The 20,167-nt window shown below is 43.9% G+C and overlaps 1 protein-coding gene across 2 annotated transcripts; it reads left to right on the forward strand.

The window, feature by feature from the left end:
• The first annotated feature begins 5 nt into the window (after positions 1–5).
• TSR3 (TSR3 ribosome maturation factor) lies at positions 6–17,220 on the forward strand. Of its 2 annotated transcripts, none has more exons than XM_056534952.1 (7): positions 6–145; positions 6,559–6,685; positions 8,491–8,707; positions 11,444–11,637; positions 11,713–11,886; positions 15,157–15,220; positions 16,923–17,220. In XM_056534952.1, exons 2-7 carry the CDS (start codon positions 6,571–6,573, stop codon positions 17,110–17,112), a joined length of 954 nt encoding a protein of 317 aa, XP_056390927.1. In that variant the 5' UTR covers positions 6–145; positions 6,559–6,570; the 3' UTR covers positions 17,113–17,220. The 2 variants fall into 2 exon arrangements, with proteins under 2 accessions (XP_056390927.1, XP_056390928.1); XM_056534953.1 differs by having other exon boundaries at positions 138–211.
• The last annotated feature ends 2,947 nt before the right edge of the window (positions 17,221–20,167 follow it).

Raw genomic sequence — 20,167 nt, forward strand, 5'->3', positions numbered from 1 at the left:
AGTTTATAATACTCCGTATAGGCCTCCTCTGGTGTCAATACATCGGCGGCCATAGGTTTTAGTTGTCACCCGCAGTGAGCGAAAATCCGGGTGAGGCGGTGACGTGAAACTAAAGGTTGTTGTTGCAGAGAACACGTGAGGAGAGGTGAGATGGCGGCTGTAATGGAGGGAGACGGGAGGTGTATACAGACTACTATGGGCGAAGCAAAGGGTAGTTATGTGGTTCTCCAGCTGTTGCACAACTATAACCCCCATTGTGCCCTGACAGCTGAAGCCTTTAGCAAAACTACAACTCCCATCATGCCCTGACTGCCAAAGCCTGTTGCAAAACTTGTTTCCATCATGCCCAGACAGCCGAAGTGTGTAGGAAAACTACAACTCCCATCATGTTCAGATTGCACACTACAACTCCCATCATGTTCAGATTGCACACTACAACTCCCATCATGTTCAGATTGCACACTACAACTCCCATCATGTTCAGATTGCACACTACAACTCCCATCATATCCTGACAGTCAGGGATCAAGTCCTGGGGAAAAAAGTATGGGAAGTCACCCAAGATTTCCACTCAAGGGCTGTTCCTGCAGGATTCCTGCTAATGGGAAGAGTGTTCCAGCAGTGGAAAAAGTGCAGGAACTCAGTTCCCATGCTTTCCTGCAGGACTTGAGCCCTGCTGACAGCCAAAGCCTAATGCAAAGCTACATTCCCCATAGGGTTGCCACCTTTCTTGGAAAAAAATACTGGCCATGCTAATTAGCATAATTAATTATATATGCGTGACATCACAGGATACACATTTGTCCTATTCTGACCCCTATAACCTTTTTTATCTCTCCTTATACGGCCTGTATCAGGCTCATTTTTGCGCCCCCGATCTGTAGCGTTTAACGGTTCCATTTTTGTTTTGATGGGACTTTTTGATCGCTTTTTTTTTTAATTAAATTCCGGAGTTGCAGTTAGTTATTAACTACAACTCCCAGCATGTTACACTATACAGGGTGGGCCATTTCTATGGATACACCTTAATAAAATGGGAATGGTTGATGATATTTACTTCCTGTTTGTGGCACATTAGTATATGTGAGGGGGGAAACTTTTCATGATGGGTGGTGACCATGACGGCCATTTTGAAGTCGGCCATTTTGAATCCAACTTTTGTTTTTTCAATAGGAAGAGGGTCATGTGACACATTAAACTTATTGGGAATTTCACAAGAAAAACAATGATGTGCTTGGTTTTAACGTAACTTTAATCTTTCATGAGTTATTTATAAATTTCTGACCACATATAAAATGTGTTCAATGTGGTGATCACCATCTTCCTGGAAAAACTCAGGGAACGTGCAGCTTCAGTGCATAAAGAGGTAAACACATCATCATGTAGGCCACTGGATATGCCAAATTGCTACACGATGATGTGTTTCCCTCTTTATGCACTGAAGCTGCATGTTCCCTGAGTTTTTCCATCATGATGGTGACCACCACATTATGGGTGCCAGGTCCGAGCATTCCTAGATGAACAGTTTCCTGGAAAGTGGATTGGTCGTCATGGGCCAGTTGAATGGTCCCCAAGGTCTCCCGATCTGACCCCTTTAGACTTTTATATTTGGGGTCATCTGAAGGCACCTGAAACTACAGATACTGGAAGCCTGTGCTAGCATTTCTCCTGCGGTGTATATAGTAGTATATAGCAGTGTATACGGATACTGGAAGCCTGTGCTAGCATTTCTCCTGCGGTGTATATAGTAGTATATAGCAGTGTATACGGATACTGGAAGCCTGTGCTAGCATTTCTCCTGCGGTGTATATAGTAGTATATAGCAGTGTATATGGATACTGGAAGCCTGTGCTAGCATTTCTCCTGCGGTGTATATAGTAGTATATAGCAGTGTATACGGATACTGGAAGCCTGTGCTAGCATTTCTCCTGCGGTGTATATAGTAGTATATAGCAGTGTATATGGATACTGGAAGCCTGTGCTAGCATTTCTCCTGCGGTGTATATAGTAGTATATAGCAGCGTATACGGCTACTGGAAGCCTGTGCTAGCATTTCTCCTCCGGTGTATATAGTAGTATATAGCAGTGTATACAGATACTGGAAGCCTGTGCTAGCATTTCTCCTGCGGTGTATATAGTAGTATATAGCAGTGTATACAGATACTGGAAGCCTGTGCTAGCATTTCTCCTGCGGTGTATATAGTAGTATATAGCAGTGTATATGGATACTGGAAGCCTGTGCTAGCATTTCTCCTGCGGTGTATATAGCAGTATATAGCGGTGTATACGGATACTGGAAGCCTGTGCTAGCATTTCTCCTGCGGTGTATATAGCAGTATATAGCAGTGTATACGGATACTGGAAGCCTGTGCTAGCATTTCTCCTGCGGTGTATATATTAGTATATAGCAGTGTATACGGATACTGGAAGCCTGTGCTAGCATTTCTCCTGCGGTGTATATAGTAGTATATAGCAGTGTATATGGATACTGGAAGCCTGTGCTAGCATTTCTCCTGCGGTGTATATAGCAGTGTATAGCAGTGTATACGGATACTGGAAGCCTGTGCTAGCATTTCTCCTGCGGTGTATATATTAGTATATAGCAGTGTATACGGATACTGGAAGCCTGTGCTAGCATTTCTCCTGCGGTGTATATAGTAGTATATAGCAGTGTATATGGATACTGGAAGCCTGTGCTAGCATTTCTCCTGCGGTGTATATAGTAGTATATAGCAGTATATAGAGAAGAGGGTTGCATTGACAATCCAACACAATGGGCAGCACATTGAACACATTTTATAAGTGGTCAGAAACTTGTAAATAACTCATGAAAGATTAAAGTTACGTTAAAACCAAGCACATCATTGTTTTTCTTGTGAAATTCCCAATAAGTTTGATATGTCACATGACCCTCTTCCTATTGAAAAAACAAAAGTTGGATTCAAAATGGCCGACTTCAAAATGGCCGCCATGGTCATCACCCATCTTGAAAAGTTTCCCCCCTCACATATACTAATGCGCCACAAACAGGAAGTTAATATCATCAACCATTCCCATTTTATTAAGGTTTATCCATATGAATGGCCACCCTGTAGTATAGTATAGGCCAGGGGTTCCTACAACTTTTGCAAGACTACAACTCCCAGCATGCCCGGACAGCCGTTGGCTGTCCGGGCATGCTGGGAGTTGTAGTTTTGCAACAGCTGGAGGCGCTCTGGTTGGGAAACACTAGGATAGTATATGGTGTAACATTCCGGGAGTTGGAGTATTGGCTGGATAAATACCATTGCATGGACGGTATTTTTTATATATAAATACTGACAGGGCGGCCAAAATTCCGGCGATGCTGGTAAAATACCGGCCAGGTGGCAACCCTAATTCTCCATCATGCCCAGACAACCTAAGGCTTGGTTCACACTACAGAATTTCCGCCTGCAATTCCGCTTGCTATAATGTATAGTGCAGTGAATGGGTTTCTGTTCCCAAATTCACACTGCGGAATTTGTGAAGCAGAATTTGTGCATCCATTCACACTTCTGCAGAATTTCCGCTTGGATTCCGCACCAATTTAGCACAAAATCCACACAAGCGTAAGCGGAATTGGGGAGGATGAGCGAAAATTCTGCTGTGTACATTGACGCTAAGCCTGTTGCCAAACTACAACTTCCATCATGGTGAGAGTTGTAGTACTGCAGCAACTGGAGACCCAAAAAGTTTGAGAACACTGACAGTGTCTCAGGTGTTCTGTCTAATACCTATAATATAATAGAAACATTTACTTTTCTTTAAATTCCTCACTATTTCCAAGCTTACTGTCAGTGAATGGAAACCTACACAGACTTCACATCAGGGCTTGACAAAATAGTTTTGGATCTAGGAGCCGCAATTTGTACAAAAGCTTTTTATATGTTACTGATGAAAGACCTTTTGTAATATACAGTGGTCCCTCAACATACGATGGTAATCCCTTCCAAATGGACCATCGTTACTTGAATCCATCGTATGTTGAGGGATCCGTGCAATGTAAAGTATAGGAAGTTGTACTCACCTGTCCCCGCCGCTCCGGACCGTCACCTCTGCCCTGGATGTCGCCCTCCATCGCTGTCGCCACGTCCCCGGGGTGTCCCCGCCGCTCCAGACCGTCTCGTTGCTCTTCATTGCCGTCATCACATCGCTGTGCATGCCGCTCCTATAGGATGACAGGACCGCGTGCGCAGCGACGTGATGTCGGCAATGAAGAGCGATGGGGATGCAGGGGATCCCGAAAAGGACGCTCCGGAGCCCCGAGGACAGGTAAGTGATCGTCAGCGGACCACACGGGGCACCGTAAACGGCTATCCGGGGGCAGCTGAAGCAGTCTGCGCTGCCGGATAGCCGTTTATGTGATGGCCCCGACATACAAAAGCATCATATGTTGATGCTGCCTTCAATATGCGATGGCCTCTGAGAGACCATCATATGTGGAAATGATCGTATGTCGGGGCCATCGTAGGTCGGGGGGGGGGGTCACTGTAATTGTTAAATTTAAAAAAAAATATTTAATAAAGAAAACAGCTCCTAAAAATCCCACCACTAGGGGACCCCTTACCTGCAGGGACACTAAAAAGTCCTGAAACAGCATCAGGCTTGTCCCTGAGTCATGGACAAGGATGCATGAGCAAACGCACCAATCACCTCCCACCACCACTAGGAGGGACACGCCCCCTTCCCCTGAGAGGATTCCTAACACTGTGAGCTAATGAAAAGAGGGATTTTTATAATTAATATAAGTGATAGAGGCATAAAAATGAGATGTACATGGTCAGGATTAGGTACTGAGGAACATTATTTATTTATTTTTGCGGCATCTGACAGGTACTCTTTAAACCACCAGTGTGATTTTTCCGTTTTTGTGCCATGAGCTGTACTTTTTAATGGTACCACTTTTACAATGTATCGACTTTTTGATCATTTTTTATTAATTCCTCTTCTGGCGTGTGATATCACCAAAAATAAGCAATTTTGTCCTTTGGAGTTTGTTTGCCGTTACGCTGTTCCCCGCACGTGATCAGGAATGTGACAACCTAGTACTTTGGACAATTTAATTATTTTTTATTTAGAAAAGGCGGGTAATTAGAATTTTTGTTAAGGAGATTAAATTTTTAAAACTTTTTAGACTTTTTTTCTACTTTCTAAATTCATCTATGACATCGTTGCTCGTTGCTATAGCCTATCTGGGGGGGGGGGGGGGGGGGGGGGATTAGACTACTGAACCATAAGGAATGTGCGGCCATAGCTGTACACATGCAGTGATTATGACATTTAGGGTGTCTTCACGTGTTCAGTTTCTTGTGCATATTTGATACTTGGGATTTGAATTTGTGTGTAGTCATTTAGTTTACATTGAAATCGGCAGCTTCAAATCCTCAGCACCAAATATGCGCAGGATACTGTATGAGTGAATACACCCTTAGGGCTCGTTCACACGATTGGATTTATTTGCAGGTTTCCCGCTGCGGATTTGAAAGGGGACGGACTCTTCGCAGCTGTCCGCAGCAGATTTTCAACAGCGGAATTGAATTCAATAGGGTCTGTGGCGGATTTACTGCAGCGGTAAATCTTCTGCGGAGCCCGTCCCCTTTCAAATACTCAGCGGGAAACCCGCAAATAAATCCGCTCGTGTGAACGAGCCCTAAGGGTACTTTCACACGTACAAGATCTGCTGCATATTTTCTGCAGCTGATTTTTCTACCCATTGAAGTTAGTGGGTAGCAAAACCAGCTGAACAAAATATGCAGCAGATCCTGTATGTGTGAATACACCCTTAACTTTTTTTTTTTTTTTTAAATCAACTGGTGCCAGAAAGTTAAACAGATTTGTAAATTACTTCTATTAAAAAATCTTAATCCTTCCAGTACTTATTAGCTGCTGAATACTACCGAGGAAGTTTTTTCTTTTTGGAACACAGAGCTCTCTGCTGACATCTCTGTCCATTTTAGGAACTGTCCAGAGCAGCATATGTTTTCTATGGGGATTTTCTCCTACTCTGGACAGTTCTTACAATGGACAGAGATGTCAGCAGAGAGCACTGTGGTCATGATTCAGTAGACAGCTCTGTGTTCCAAAAAGAAAACAATTTCCTCTGTAGTATTCAGCAGCTAATAAGTACTGGAAGGATTAAGATTTTTTTACAAATCTGTTTAACTTTCTGGCACCAGTTGATTTAAAAAAAAAAATAATAATAATAAAGTTTTTCACCGGAGTACCCCTTTAAACAGTTTAATGATGGATATCGTAGCCAGTACTTGCCGGTTATGGCTGCCAATCAGTAATGTTATAACCTCCTCCCGTTAAAGAAATGAAAAGAAAAAAAAACTTCAGTTACCTAAAACTCCTTTAGGTTCCACAAGTTGAAGCCTTATCCTATCCCAACTGCTCGTGGCTATGGGGGCATGATGAGAGATGTTGTTTACTTTCACTACAGGTTGACAACCACTGGTGTAGGGGATGTAGGTAACCCTTTGCTTTGGTCATATGGGATTTATCCCCATACAGTAATATGACATGTTTGTGTTCCAGCCTTGAGCCGCCATGGGGCGAAAGAAGCCGCAGAAGGACTCTAGACCCAAACACAAGGAATCCCGCTTCAAGAGACCCTCCAAAAGTCTGGAGAGCTTCACCTGTGAGGTGCATGAAGCGTTAGATGGTAAGATGGTTGTTCTATTCACTCTGTATGACAGTGTTTCCCAACCAGTGGGCCTCCAGCTGTTGCAAAACTACAACTCCCAGTATGCCCGGACAGCCAATGGCTGTCCGGGCATGCTGGAAGTTGTAGTTTTGCAACAGCTGGAGGCCCACTGGTTGGGAAACACTGTCTTAATGACTGACTGAGATAGCTGAGCACTGTACTCTCCTATCCCCATCAGTCCTATGGGAACAGATCCCACCAAGGAACGACTGTTTTACTAGGTCCTATATGGGGATCCTAGGTTTTTATAAAGGTTTTGTTCCAATCCTATGATTTAAAATTTTAATAATTTTTTTTTGTTGCACCTCAGTCTTTAAAGAAGCACTTGGGGATTTTTTTTTTTGCTATCGTAGTACAGCATAGGATATTATTAGAGAATACAGTATTATATAACCGTTCAGGTAAACACAAGAATTATTAGAATATAATTCTTGTGTTTACCTGTTTTAGCGGATGTGGCAGGCGTGATATTTGCTCCATGTTTATTTGCAATTCTACTCTGTAAGGCTGCATGCACACCATGTTTATGTTATACAGTTCCCAAATACGGTTTCAAGTTAAAAACCGTATGGAACCGTATAGAAAACCGTATGTATTGACTTAACATTGTAAACTGTATGTCTAACGCATCATCCAGTTTAGTCCGTTTTGCATTTTATACGGTTTTGTCCAGTTTTTTTTACCCGTACCCAAAACCGTAGACTATCACGTTTCTTGGTCCGGGTGAAAAACTGTATTAAACCGTGTACGTTTTTTTTTTTAAACATGGAAGTCAATGGGAACCGTACAGAACTGTATGTGCGTACGGTTCCATCCGGTTTTCACCATCCAATTTTTGACTTTGCACGTTTTTTTTTCTTGGAATTTCAATCAAACAAGTGAAACTTTATTCAAAATGGAGTGAAAAGTTAAAAACTTATAAGTTTTTTTTCTTAAAAAAACGGATGCAACCGGACATAATTTTTCAAACCGTATACAGTTTTCAACTGTATATGGTTTAAAATTTGTACACACTCTTTGACACATTTTAGTCCGGTTTTGAGGAATCCGTTTTTCATCAAAAACCTGATACAGGAACTGTACTGCAAAAACGTGGTGTGCATGCTACCTCCATGAAGATTCTGGATGAGGGAGTGGTGTTTGATCACTGCACCTAATTAAGTGGATTGGGGTCATTTCACACTATATGCAGTTTTGATGTGTTTTCTTATTGAGAAATATTGACATAAGGCAAAAGGGGTTTGATCTATAATCACAATTGAGGTGGGTTATAAAGATCTTTGGGCTGCGTTCACACATCAAATTTTTAATGCATTTTTCACACATTCAATATGTCACATTTTAACTGTAATTTGTCATTTTTTGCCACAATGTTGTGGGAAATAACGTAAAAAAAACAACAACAAAAAACTGTAAAAACGGCAATGTATGAACACAGCTATATATCCTGATTCCATAGAGATAGCGGCAGTATACAGATCTGGGTGGGGAGTAGTCTTAAAACTAACAGGTAGGTGATAATGTTGTAGGTGATGATGTCATCCTGTAGTTCATAAGAAGTCAGCTGATCAAGGCCTGACTTCTGAAATAAATTAAGCGCAATAAATTTGTGAGAGTCATGCTGGCGATCACATGACCAAGTTACAGTAAAAAAACAAACACAGATGCATTTGTGCTGGAATTAAACAAGAGTGTGCAGAATAAACAACAATGCTTCTTTAATGTCCCTTCCCTTATGTTTTCTTCTTGTCTGCACATTGAAGCCAGTATTCAGGGGGACGGCGCAGGAGAGGATGAAGAGGCCAAGGTGAAGTTTCCATGTGCCCTGGCAATGTGGGATCTGGGTCACTGTGACCCCAAGAGATGCACGGGTCGAAAGTTGGTGCGAAAAGGCCTGGTCAGGGCCCTCCGCATCAACCAGAGGTTCAATGGCCTGATCCTAAGTCCTATGGGGACACTGTATGTTTCACCCGCTGACAAGTAAGTCATGCATAAAACAAAATCCTACAAAGCCATTTTCAGCATACCATGTGATTATACATGTGACGTGGCTCCAAGTAAAACTAGTAATGCGTAAAGGACTCTTTACAACACTAGGTGGCAGTATACATCCATCTGATTCCTAGGAGTCTTCATAGTTAAAGGGGTTATCCAGGAAAAAAATGTTTATATATATATCAACTGGCTCCAGAAAATTTAACAGATTTGTAAACTACTTCTATTAAAAAATCTTAATCCTTCCAATAATTATCAGCTGCTGAAGTTGAGTTGTTCTTTTCTGTCTGGCAACAGTGCTCTCTGCTGACATCTCTACTTGTCTCGGGAACTGCACAGAGTAGGAGATGTTTGCTATGGGGATTTGTTTCTACTCTGGACAGTTCCTGAGACACGTGTCATCAGAGAGCTCTTAGACAGAAAAGGACAACTCAACTTCAGCAGCTCATAAGTACTGAAAGGATTAAGATTTTTTTTATAGAATTAATTTACAAATTTGGAGCCAGTTGATATATAAAAAAAAGTTTTTTCCTGGATAACCCCTTTAACCAGTTGCCCACAAAGGACGAGCCGGCTCGTCTTGAGACGGCAAGCGGTGTATGATGCGTCATACCGCGCGGCCCCCAGTTTATTCCTGTAGCTGAGGGCCGGCGTTAATAGCCAACATGCGGCGATTGCCGCGACATTTAAATGTTCCCTGGTGGTCCAGTGGGGTGGATCACCCCCCCCCCCCCCCCTGCAGTGCGATCGCAGGGGGGCAATCCACTGCTGAGGTAGCGGGAGGGCTCAACTCTCCTGCTGCGGTGGCTCCGGTGCTCAGAATGATCAAGCCTGGCAGGTCCAGGCTTTATCAATCAAGCACAGAGCACACAGATCAATAAAACCACATTCATCTGTGTGAGGAATCAAATGATTCCTCCGAAAGGTCCCCTAAGGGGAATAAAAGTTTTAATAATAAAAAGTAAAAAAAAAGTTTAAAAACACAAACATTAACCCCTTCCTTATTAAAAGTTTAACCCCCCCCCTTTTCCCAAATTCCATATATAAAATATTTAACCATAATAAAAATAAACATATGTGGTATCGCCGCGTGTGTAAAATGTCCGAACTATAAAAATATATTGTTAATTAAACCGCACGGTCAATGGCGTACACGCAAAAAAATTCCAAAGTTCTTAATAGCGTATTTTTGGTCACTTTTTAGATCATGAAAAAATTAATAAAAAGCGATCAAAAATTCCGATCAATACAAAAATGGTACCGATAAAAACTTCAGATCACGGTGCAAAAAATGAGCCCTCATACCGCCCTGTATGTGGAAAAATAAAAAAGTTATAGGGGTCAGAAGATGACAATTTTAGACATATTAATTTTCCTGCATGTAGTTATGATTTTTTCCAGAAGTCCGACAATATCCAATCTATATAAGTAGGGTATCATTTTAATCGTATGGACCTACAGAATAAAGGGAAGGTGTCATTTTTACCAAAAAATTTACTGTGTAGAAACGGAAGCCCCCCCCCCCAAACTTACAAAATTGTGTTTTTTCTTCAGTTTTGTCACACAATGATTTTTTTTTTTTCACCGTCGATTTTTGGGTAAAATGACTGATGTCATTACAAAGTAGAATTGGTGGCGCAAAAAGTAAGCCATCATATGGATTTTTAGGTGCAGAATTGAAAGGGTTATGATTTTTAAAAGAAAGGAGGAAAAAAAGAAAGTGCAAAAACGGAAAAACCCTGCGTCCTTAAGGGGTTAAAGGAGTTCTCAAGTGCAGTAAAACTTATCCCCTAGCCAAAGGATAGGGGAGAAGTTTTAGATCGCAGGGGGTCCAACCACTTCCCGCGATCTCCAGCATGGCACCCGGAAGTCCCCAGGAAGGGGGGGGGGTGGGGTGTTGCCCCCCCCCCCCCCCCCCCGCACAAAGCAGCGGCCAACACCCCCCCTCCATATTTCTCTATGGAAAAGCTGGAGATACAGCGTTCGTGTATCTCCAGCTCTCCCATAGGGATACATGGAGGGGGAGTGTCGGCCGCTGCTTCGTGCGGGGGGCAACACCCCACCCCTTCCTGGGGACTTCCGGGTGCCATACAGGAGATTGCGGGGGGTCCCACTGGTCGGACCCCGCGCAATCTGAAACTTATCCACTCTGCTTTTGGATAGGAGCTAATTTTTACTGCATTGGAGTACTCCTTTAAAGGGGCATTTTCATGTCAAAATGCGATGGTATATTTGGTATATTGCTAGGATATTTACCATCACTTTACGTTTTTAAAAGTGACAGTGCTGCACAAACTTCAAGATTATCCACTAAGCCAGTGTTTCCCAACCAGTGTGCCTCCAGCTGTTGCAAAACTACAACTCCCAGCATGCCCGGACAGCCTCCGATAAAAACTGTTGCAAAACTGCAACTGTTGCAAAACTACAACTCCAAGCATGCCCGGACAGCCTCCGGTTGTCCGGGCATGCTGGGAGTTGTAGTTTTGCAACAGCTGGAGGCACACTGGTTGGGAAACGCTGCTTTAAAAATATTAATTACGGACAATAGAATGCCTTTTTTTTATAGGCCTCTCCCTATGTATAAAATAGTGCACTGCGTCTTTAAATGTGATGTTAGCTCGGCGGGCTTTGTGTTATCGTGCGATTACCCAGTCTAGTGTATGGATCGGTTCGCCATACAGTGTGATCTCTTCTCATGGATCCGTTTGCTCACATGATCAGGCAGATTGTTGCGGACAGTGGAGTCGCAGTCATCGATTGTTCCTGGGCAAAGCTGGACGAGACGCCATTCACAAGAATGAAAGGAAGTCATCATCGGCTCCTGCCGTACCTGGTGGCCGCAAACCCCGTCAACTATGGCCGACCCTGCAAACTGTCCTGCGTGGAAGCTTTTGCTGCAACGTTTTGCATTGTCGGTTAGTAACAATAGATCGTATCCCATGTTAGTACATCCCACTCTTTGTCCTCATTCACTTTACCGTCTATTTTAGGATTTCCAGACTTGGCCACGATTTTACTCAGGAAGTTTAAATGGGGCAAAGTATTTCTTGAGCTGAACAAGGAACTGCTGGATAAGTACAGTAAGTGTCAAGACGTGGAGGAAGTCAAGAAGGTTGAAGCAGAGTTCTTGGCAGCGGACCATAACAAGGATGATGAGGAAATAGGTGGGTTGCTCTTTATTTCCTATGTGCTAATTTAATATCCCCAAAATGTTAGCGCTCGGACCCCCATTGATCACTAGAACAAGCACCTGCATGCTTCTCTCCCTGCTCCGTTTAAGCTCCCATAGACATACATTGTGAGACCCTCACATTAGGGCTGGGCAGTATGACCAAATGTGTGTATCACGGTATTTTTAAACACTTGGCGGTTCCACAGTATTTAACGGTATTTCCTAGCCCCCCCCCCCCCCCCATATTAATTATCAGCCCACATCCCCATCGGGGTAAATACTCACATGTCACCTGCAGACGCTGCCCTCCTCGCCCTGTTTGTTGCGTCCGCCGGCGCTGGCACTCTATACTGTGCGGTATCCCTATGCCCGGGCTGCAAAAGGTAAACAAAATAAACTTTAACGCACGTTCCTACGTCGGCCTTACGCTGGGGACGGGAACGTCGGAGATATGTCAGCCTATCACCGGCCGCAGCGATGTTCCGCCTCGGCCGATGATAAGCTGAGCCCACTTTCGTGTAAAAAGCTGGCTCCTTACATGACAGTGCGCTCAGCCTATCACCGGCCGAGGCGGAACATCGCTGCGGCTGGTGATAGGCTGACGGCTGTCCGACGTTCCCGTCCCCAGGAAACAAGTGAGGCCGGTACCGGACCAACGGGAGGTGAGTTAAAGTTTATTTTGTTAATTTTTTGCAGCCCGGGCATAGGGATACCGCACTGTATAGAGCAGTGGTCTCCCACATGCAGAACTCCAGATGTTGCAAAACTACAACCCCCAGCATGCCCGGACAGCCAACGGCTGGGAGTTGTAGTTTTGCAACATCTGGAGGTCCGCAGGTTGGAGACCACTGGTATAGAGTGTCAGCGCCGGTAGCCGAAACAAACAGGACGAGGAGGGCAGCGCATGCGGGTGATATGTGAGTAGTACCCTGATGGGGACAGCGCTGGGCTAATAATTAATTGGGGGGCAGAACAGCGCTCGCAAGTCACATGGGATTAGTTCCCCGATGTGGGGACAGCGCAGCGCTGGGCTGATAATTCATTCCCAAGGGGGAGAGGCCAAACCGGTATTACGGTATGGGTTAAAATTCATATCGTGCAGCACAAAAATTTCAGTGAACCGGTATACCACCCAGCCCTACGTCACATTACACTAAGCCAAAAGATAACGTGTAGAGATTAGCGAACTTCCAGTAATTCGATTCGTCACGAACTTTTCGGCTCGGCAGTTGATGACTTTAGCCTGCATAAATTAGTTAAGCTTTCAGGTGCTCCGGTGGGCTGGAAAAGGTGGATACAGTCCTAGGAGAGAGTCTCCAGCCCCCCGGAGCACCTGAAAGCTGAACTAATTTATGCAGGATAAAGTCAGCAACTGCCGAGCCGAGAAGTTTGTGATGAATCGAATAACTATAAGTTCGCTCATCTCCAATAACGTGCTAAGGCTATATTCAGTAAATAACTAGACTACCCAAAAGGGCATAAGGGGCTCTCTCAAACAATTGTTAACTGAACCCCAGGGCCGTAGCCCAGGGTATAACCCCCTAAAAAATAACTTTTACTTGTGTTCAGTATAAAATCAAAAACCCCAAATAAAAGGTTAAAATTGAGGTTAAAATGTTAATATCTGCAATTTTAACCTTTCTTCTGGGTTTTTGACTTTATACTGAACACCAATAAAAGTTATTTTTTGGGGGGGTTTGTAAATATGGGTGTTATACCCCGGGCTGCGGCCCTAAGGCTATTTTCACACAGCAGAATTCCTTCTGGAATCTCCTTCAGCAGAATACACTCTGAAATGCATAGACGTCTATAGAGATGACGCATGTTGCAAAACCACAACTCCCAGCATGCCTGGACAGCCAAAGGTCTTCTCAAACAGGTGGTTTCACTTTATATTCTTTTCCTGTATACCAAATGGGGCTTTGGACTCCCTCAGGCACTAGGACCTAAGTGTAATTGCTCCCTATAGTACCCCAATAACTATACCCCTGATTTTCAGGGATGGTAATATCTTTGCAATTGAGCTATCCAGGCTTTGCAACAGCTGGAGGCACCTTGGTTGGGAAACAGTGTCATAATGGGACAACCCCATTATGTATGCAAGTTCATTCATGACGTTGCTTAAAGGAAAAAGGAGGATTTTTTTTTTCTTTCTCCTATATGCCCAGGCTGACAGAATAAAAATTATAAACTTTAACTTATGGTACCTTCCGCCATTCCCCTCGGTACCACTGAAATATTAGGACAGGATGCAATTTTCTAATAAACACCCTGTGCCAACCCTGCACACTCTGAGTGCTATGTAATGTGTGTGTGTATATATATATATATATATATATATATATATATATATACATACATATACACTGCTCAAAAAAATAAAGGGAACACTAAGATAACACATCCTAGATCTGAATGAATGAACTAATCGTATGAAATACTTTCGTCTTTACATAGTTGAATTTGCTGACAACAAAATCACACAAAAATTATCAATGGAAATCAAATTTATCAACCCATGGAGGTCTGGATATGGAGTCACACTCAAAATCAAAGTGGAAAACCACACTACAGACTGATCCAACTTTATGTAATGTCCTTAAAACAAGTCACAATGAGGCTCAGTAGTGTGTGTGGCCTCCACGTGCCCGTATGACCTCCCTACAATGCCTGGGCATGCTCCTTATAAGGTGGCGGGCAGGCACAGCAAACCTTCTTGCCACAGCTCGCATTGATGTGCCATCCTGGAAGAGCTGCACTACCTGAGCCACTTGTGTGGCTTGTAGACTCAGTCTCATGCTACCACTAGAGTGAAAGCACCGTCAGCATTCAAAAATGACAAAAACATCAGCCAGGAAGCATAGGAACTGAGAAGTGGTCTGTAGTCACCACCTGAAGAACCACTCCTTTATTGGGGGGTGTCTTGCTAATTGCCTATAATTTCCACCTGTTGTCTGCTCCATTTGCACAACAGCATGTGAAATTGATTGTCAATCAGTGTTGCTTCCTGAGTGGACAGTGTGATTTCACAGAAGTGTCATTGACTTGGAGTGCAATTGTGTTGTTTAAGTGTTCTCTTTATTTTTTTGAGCAGTGTGTGTGTGTGTGTGTGTGTGTGTGTGTGTGTGTGTATATATGTATGTGTATATATATATATATATATATCTATACTGCACATATACACTGTAATTATTGCAGAATACTGACTCTGATTTCTTATACTTTTTATTGCACACATTTCCATTCCTTTATTTTACTTTAGATCCATTTGATGTTGAGTCTGGCAGAGAATTTTCCAATCCGAATAGAATCATCTGTTCCAAAAGGTGATTTTTTTTTTAAAACATTTTTGTTTGTGTTCACAAACCCAGGAATAACAAGTCTTTTATTATTATGGGGCAGATAAATATAAAAATGAGAGCAAGAGAAGAGCGGCGTTGTCCATAGCCATCATTCAATGTATATTAAAAAAAATATGGATTATTTTTAGTCTGTTACCGAGAGGAAACATAGGTTTACATCAGAACTGCGGTCACAAAACTCAAGGAGATTTTTAGTCAAAACGATTTGAAAAGTTGCTGCATTTTTATTTTGTGATTGTAATGAAGGAAGTGATAACAACCTTTTGGATAGGCCATAAGTATAATATTGTGGGGATCCTACTCTTAGAACCTCCCCTGATCAGCTATTTGTAGTGGTCTCCTCTCCATGGTTTGCAAGGCGCAGCTTTATACTTATATAAGATTTATGGTTGTACCTGCTTCTGCAGCTTCATCCTGTTTTATTTGAATGGGATGAAACTATTGTAGTGAGTTGTAATACCAGGCACAGCCACTACTAAACGTATGGAGCTGTGACTGGTAAACAGTTAAGTCTGTGCAGCCCCTTCAAACTAATCAACCGTATTTATTGGTGTATAACACGCACCCTCATTTTCACAGGAAAATTTGAGGGAAAAGAAAATGTTAAATAAATGACCTGGAAGCTCTGAACTTAATGCCTCATCATCCCCCCAACTTTGATTCCCCCTGCTCCTTAGTTTGGTGCCCACCCCCCCCCCACCCCAAGTGCCACATCATTCCTCCCCTTTTATCAGCACCTGTGCCACATTCACCCCCCTCTGATCCCCTGTGTGCCTCCTTTTCCCTCTGATTTACCCCGCTCATCATTCCCCCCCCCCCTTTTCTTAATCCCCCTGCTCATTATTCGACCCTATTTTTTGGTAATCCCTTACCTGGACTGTGTGGATAGTAAAGTATGACGAGTGACGTCCCTGCCGGCTCCTCCGGCGGTGTTAGGGATGTTGCTCCTCATTCCCTGCAGCCGCCGCTGGTCAGAGTGGCCGCAGCGCTGGCTGCTTGTTAAAGTTTATCAGCCTGGCCGCAGGTACTTTAGAACAGTCGCCAACGACGGCTGCAGGGTGGAGTGATGTCCCTGATGCCGTGCAGAGGAGCTGGCAGGGACACCACTCATCATACTTTACTATCCACACGGTCCACAAGACCCTGACCTGAGCCTGAGCGGGCCAGGATAGGGATTATAAAAAATATTAAAATCAGGAGAAGTGTTGGCCCACAGGAGTCGGCGTTGGTCACTATTGTAAAGTGGCTACAGCCAGGCTGCTGTTATTTGACAAGTAGCCGGCGCTGCGGCCACTTTAAATCAGTGACCAGAACATTAATCGGTGTATAACACACAGGCAGGGTTTTTGCTCAAAATTTTAGTTTTAAAAGTGCGTGTTATACACCAATAAATACGGTAATTGGTGTCAGTGCCAAGAGTTGAACCCACAGCAATCTACTTCTAAGGACTGGCCTTCAGTTTTAAAGAATTGGATATGTGGCTATATTTTCTTTTTGATGTTATATGTGGCTATATTTTCTTTTTGGTTTTATATGTGGCTATACTTTCTTTTAGTTGTTATATGTGGCTATATTATGCTGTTGTCAACTAAATTCTTCATCTGTGATATCTTGCATTGAAAAAAAAAAAAAAAGCAGGACAATATTTGTTATACAAATTTTTCAGATTAACAAATGACGATGATGAAGAGGAGGAAGAGTCTGATGAGGAAGAAGATGAGGAAAGTAGTGATGCTGCAAAAGGGAGTGATGAAGGCTCCGGAGAGGAAAGTGAGGAGGAGGATGATGGTGAAGGTCAGGCGGCATCTAGTAAACCCGTTGTTTGGAAAGGAGTCAAAAAGAGACTGAGAGACTGAGTTATGAAATGTAAGGTCATCACATCCCCTATGAGGACTGTATGAAATCATGTATGTATAGTGTTTTGTACAGCAAATGTTTAAGAATTAAAATTAGTTTTAACTGTTGCATCAATTGTTCTTCTTTCTAAGCATCTATGTTTTAAAGGGAGAAATAAGTTTTATTTCATCATAAGCCTAGAAATAAACTAAATTCATATACATGGGTTGACTCCCAGCCCTGAGCCTTGTACATGAATCATGCAGTAAGGTGTGGGGGAGCGAGGAGGAGTGCATGCTGCAGCTCAGCACGGCCTCTACGACACTTGAGCTTAAAAGAAAAACATAATTTTCTAAGTTTTTTTCTTTTCTTTTTTTTTTGTGCACTGCACATTACATTTTGTAATGGCTGTGTCTGGTACTTCAGCTCCCTGCAGCCTAGTCCCATTCACGTAAATGAGACTGGGCTGCAATACCAGGGACAGCCACTAGGGCTGTGCCTAGTATACTATGAAGGGACTGGATCCCTGTGGCTCTTCAATCTGCTGATCAGTTGGTGGCGGGCCAGAAGTCGGTTCCCTACTGATGTGATATTGGTGCGCTAATTTGAGAATAACCCATCAATAGGATGGGGGATAAGATGTCTGATCGTGGGGGGATGTCTGCTGGGACCCCCCTCGATCTCCCTGCAGCAGCCTGCATTCTATGCGTAGCTGCGTCTGAATTTCCGGAAACCTCCGGGCTTCCGAGACGGGGACGTCACGCCACGCCCCCTCCATGTCTATGAGAGGGGGCATAACAGCCGTAACGCCCCCTCCCATAGACATGAATGGAGGGGACGTGGCGTGACGTCACGTCCCCGTCTTGGAAGACCGGAGGTTTCCGAAAATTCAGACGCAGCTACGCATAGAATGCAGGCTGCTGCAGGGAGATCTAGGGGGGGGGGTCCCAGCAGGGCCCCCCACGATCAGACATCTTATCCCCTATCCTTTTGATAGGGGATAAGGTGTTTTTGCCCGAAATACCCCTTTAAGCCCAAGAAAAACATTTAAGGGTAAATTGACATTTTCTGGATTTGCTCCAGATTTTGACTTCCTTAGGCCGGCTTCACACTGCGGAATCTCCTGACAGAAGAAATCCGGCAGGAGATTCCGAGTGCACTAGATTCGAGGGGATTTTTCGGGGCGGAAAGTCCGCCTCGAAAACTTTGCAGCGTGCACTGTGCAGTGGAATCTTATTGCCAGCAATGGGACTCTGCTCCACCGGAATTTCCGAGCCGAATTTCATAACGGAATTCTGCTCGGAAATTCCTTAGTGTGAAAGTTATTTGAGAAAATTTGCAACATCTGAAGGGTGAACATACCTTTAAAGGGGTACTCCAGTAGAAAAAATAGTAAATTACTTCTATTTAAAAAATCTTAATCCTTCCAGTACTTATCAGCTGCTGTATGCTACAGAGGAAGTTGTGTAGTTCTTTTCCATCTGACCATAGTGCTCTCTGCTGACACCTCTGTCCATGTCAGGAACTGTTCGGTGCAAGAGAGGTTTGCAATGGGGATTTGCTCCTGCTTTGGACAGTTCCTGACACAGACAGAGGTGTCAGCAGAGAGCACTGTGGTCAGACAGAAAAGAACTACACAACTTTCTTTGGAGCATACAGCAGCTGATAAGTACTGGAAGGATTTAGATTTTTAAATAGAAGTAATTTACAAATCTGTTTAACTTTCTAGCACCAGTTGATTTAAAAAAAAAAAAAAAAAAATAGTTTTCCACTGCAGAACCCCTTTAAGGTGACATACTTAGAAGCTGTCGGGTCACATGACCTGACCACAACATGTATGTATAATGTATCCTTTAAAAAGCATGCAGCGCAGTTCTGAATGAATAGAGAAAAGTGTCTAAAATAACTAAAACTTGGTAAATCGTTGTGAAAAATATTATTCTTTATGACTAAGGCCCATTTGCAGGGCCAAAACGCGTCACCTGTGTTCACTTTGTCGGTGTACCGAGATATATATCAATAAAGTACAAGGTTTGGCAAGGAGTTGGTGCTGGACATTTCCTTTTGTTCCTCATATTAACATTGGTGGAGTCTGCGCCAGTCCATGCGCAACGGAACACAGGGGTGAGTTGGGACTTTGCACATACTTATATATTGAGAAGGAAAGGTGCCGACAGTTCTCCACTGCTAAATCCAATCACCTGCGCACGGACTGGCCGGCAGCACTTCCAGGCCCAATAGAGTAGCACGACAAGAAGAGATGTCCAGCGCAGTATGTAGGATGAAACAGGGACTCTTTATTACGGATTACATGGATATACACAGGATCAATAGCCAACGCATTTCGGATCAAACTGGACCCTTAACCCCTCAAGGATGCAGCCCTTTTTTACCTGAAGGGACAGATGTTACAACTACAACTCCCAGCATGCCTGGGCAGTCTAGGCATGCTGAGAGTTGTAGTTTGGGAACATCTGGAGGGCTACCATTTGGGCACCACTGTAACAGTGGTCTCCAAACTGTGACCCTCCAGATGTTGCAAAACTACAACTCCCAGCATGCCCAGATCTCTGCAGTCTCCACGATGATCTGTGGTCCCCACGCCATCTTCTTCACAGGTACCGGTCTCCATCTTCTCCCCTCCCCTCCCCCGTTCTGCCCGACATCCAGGGGTGGGCAGAACGGGGGGTTACCATGGTGACCCCCTGTCCTGCGCTGCCATTGGTCAGAAATCAGTTCTGACTAATGGCAGGGAATAGGAGGAGATCGCAGCACTGCGACCTCGCTCCTATCCTGCAGGATGATCGGGGCTGTCACTGACAGCTCTGATCATCCCTATTTTTCGGGTGATCGGGTCACCAGAGACCTGATCAGCCCGGAATAGCTGAAAATCGCATGTCTGAGTTGACATGCGATTTTCTGCAATTGCCGACATGGGGGGGTCTCAGGACTCCCCACGGCGATGAGTGGGGATGCCTGATGAATGATTTCAGCAGGCATCCGGGTCTGGTCCCCAACCGGCTAGCGGCAGGGACCGGAATTCCCACTGGCGTATGCATACGCCCCACGTCCTGA

The sequence above is a fragment of the Hyla sarda genome, chromosome 8, assembly GCF_029499605.1.
Source record: "Hyla sarda isolate aHylSar1 chromosome 8, aHylSar1.hap1, whole genome shotgun sequence".
Lineage (NCBI taxonomy): Eukaryota > Metazoa > Chordata > Amphibia > Anura > Hylidae > Hyla > Hyla sarda.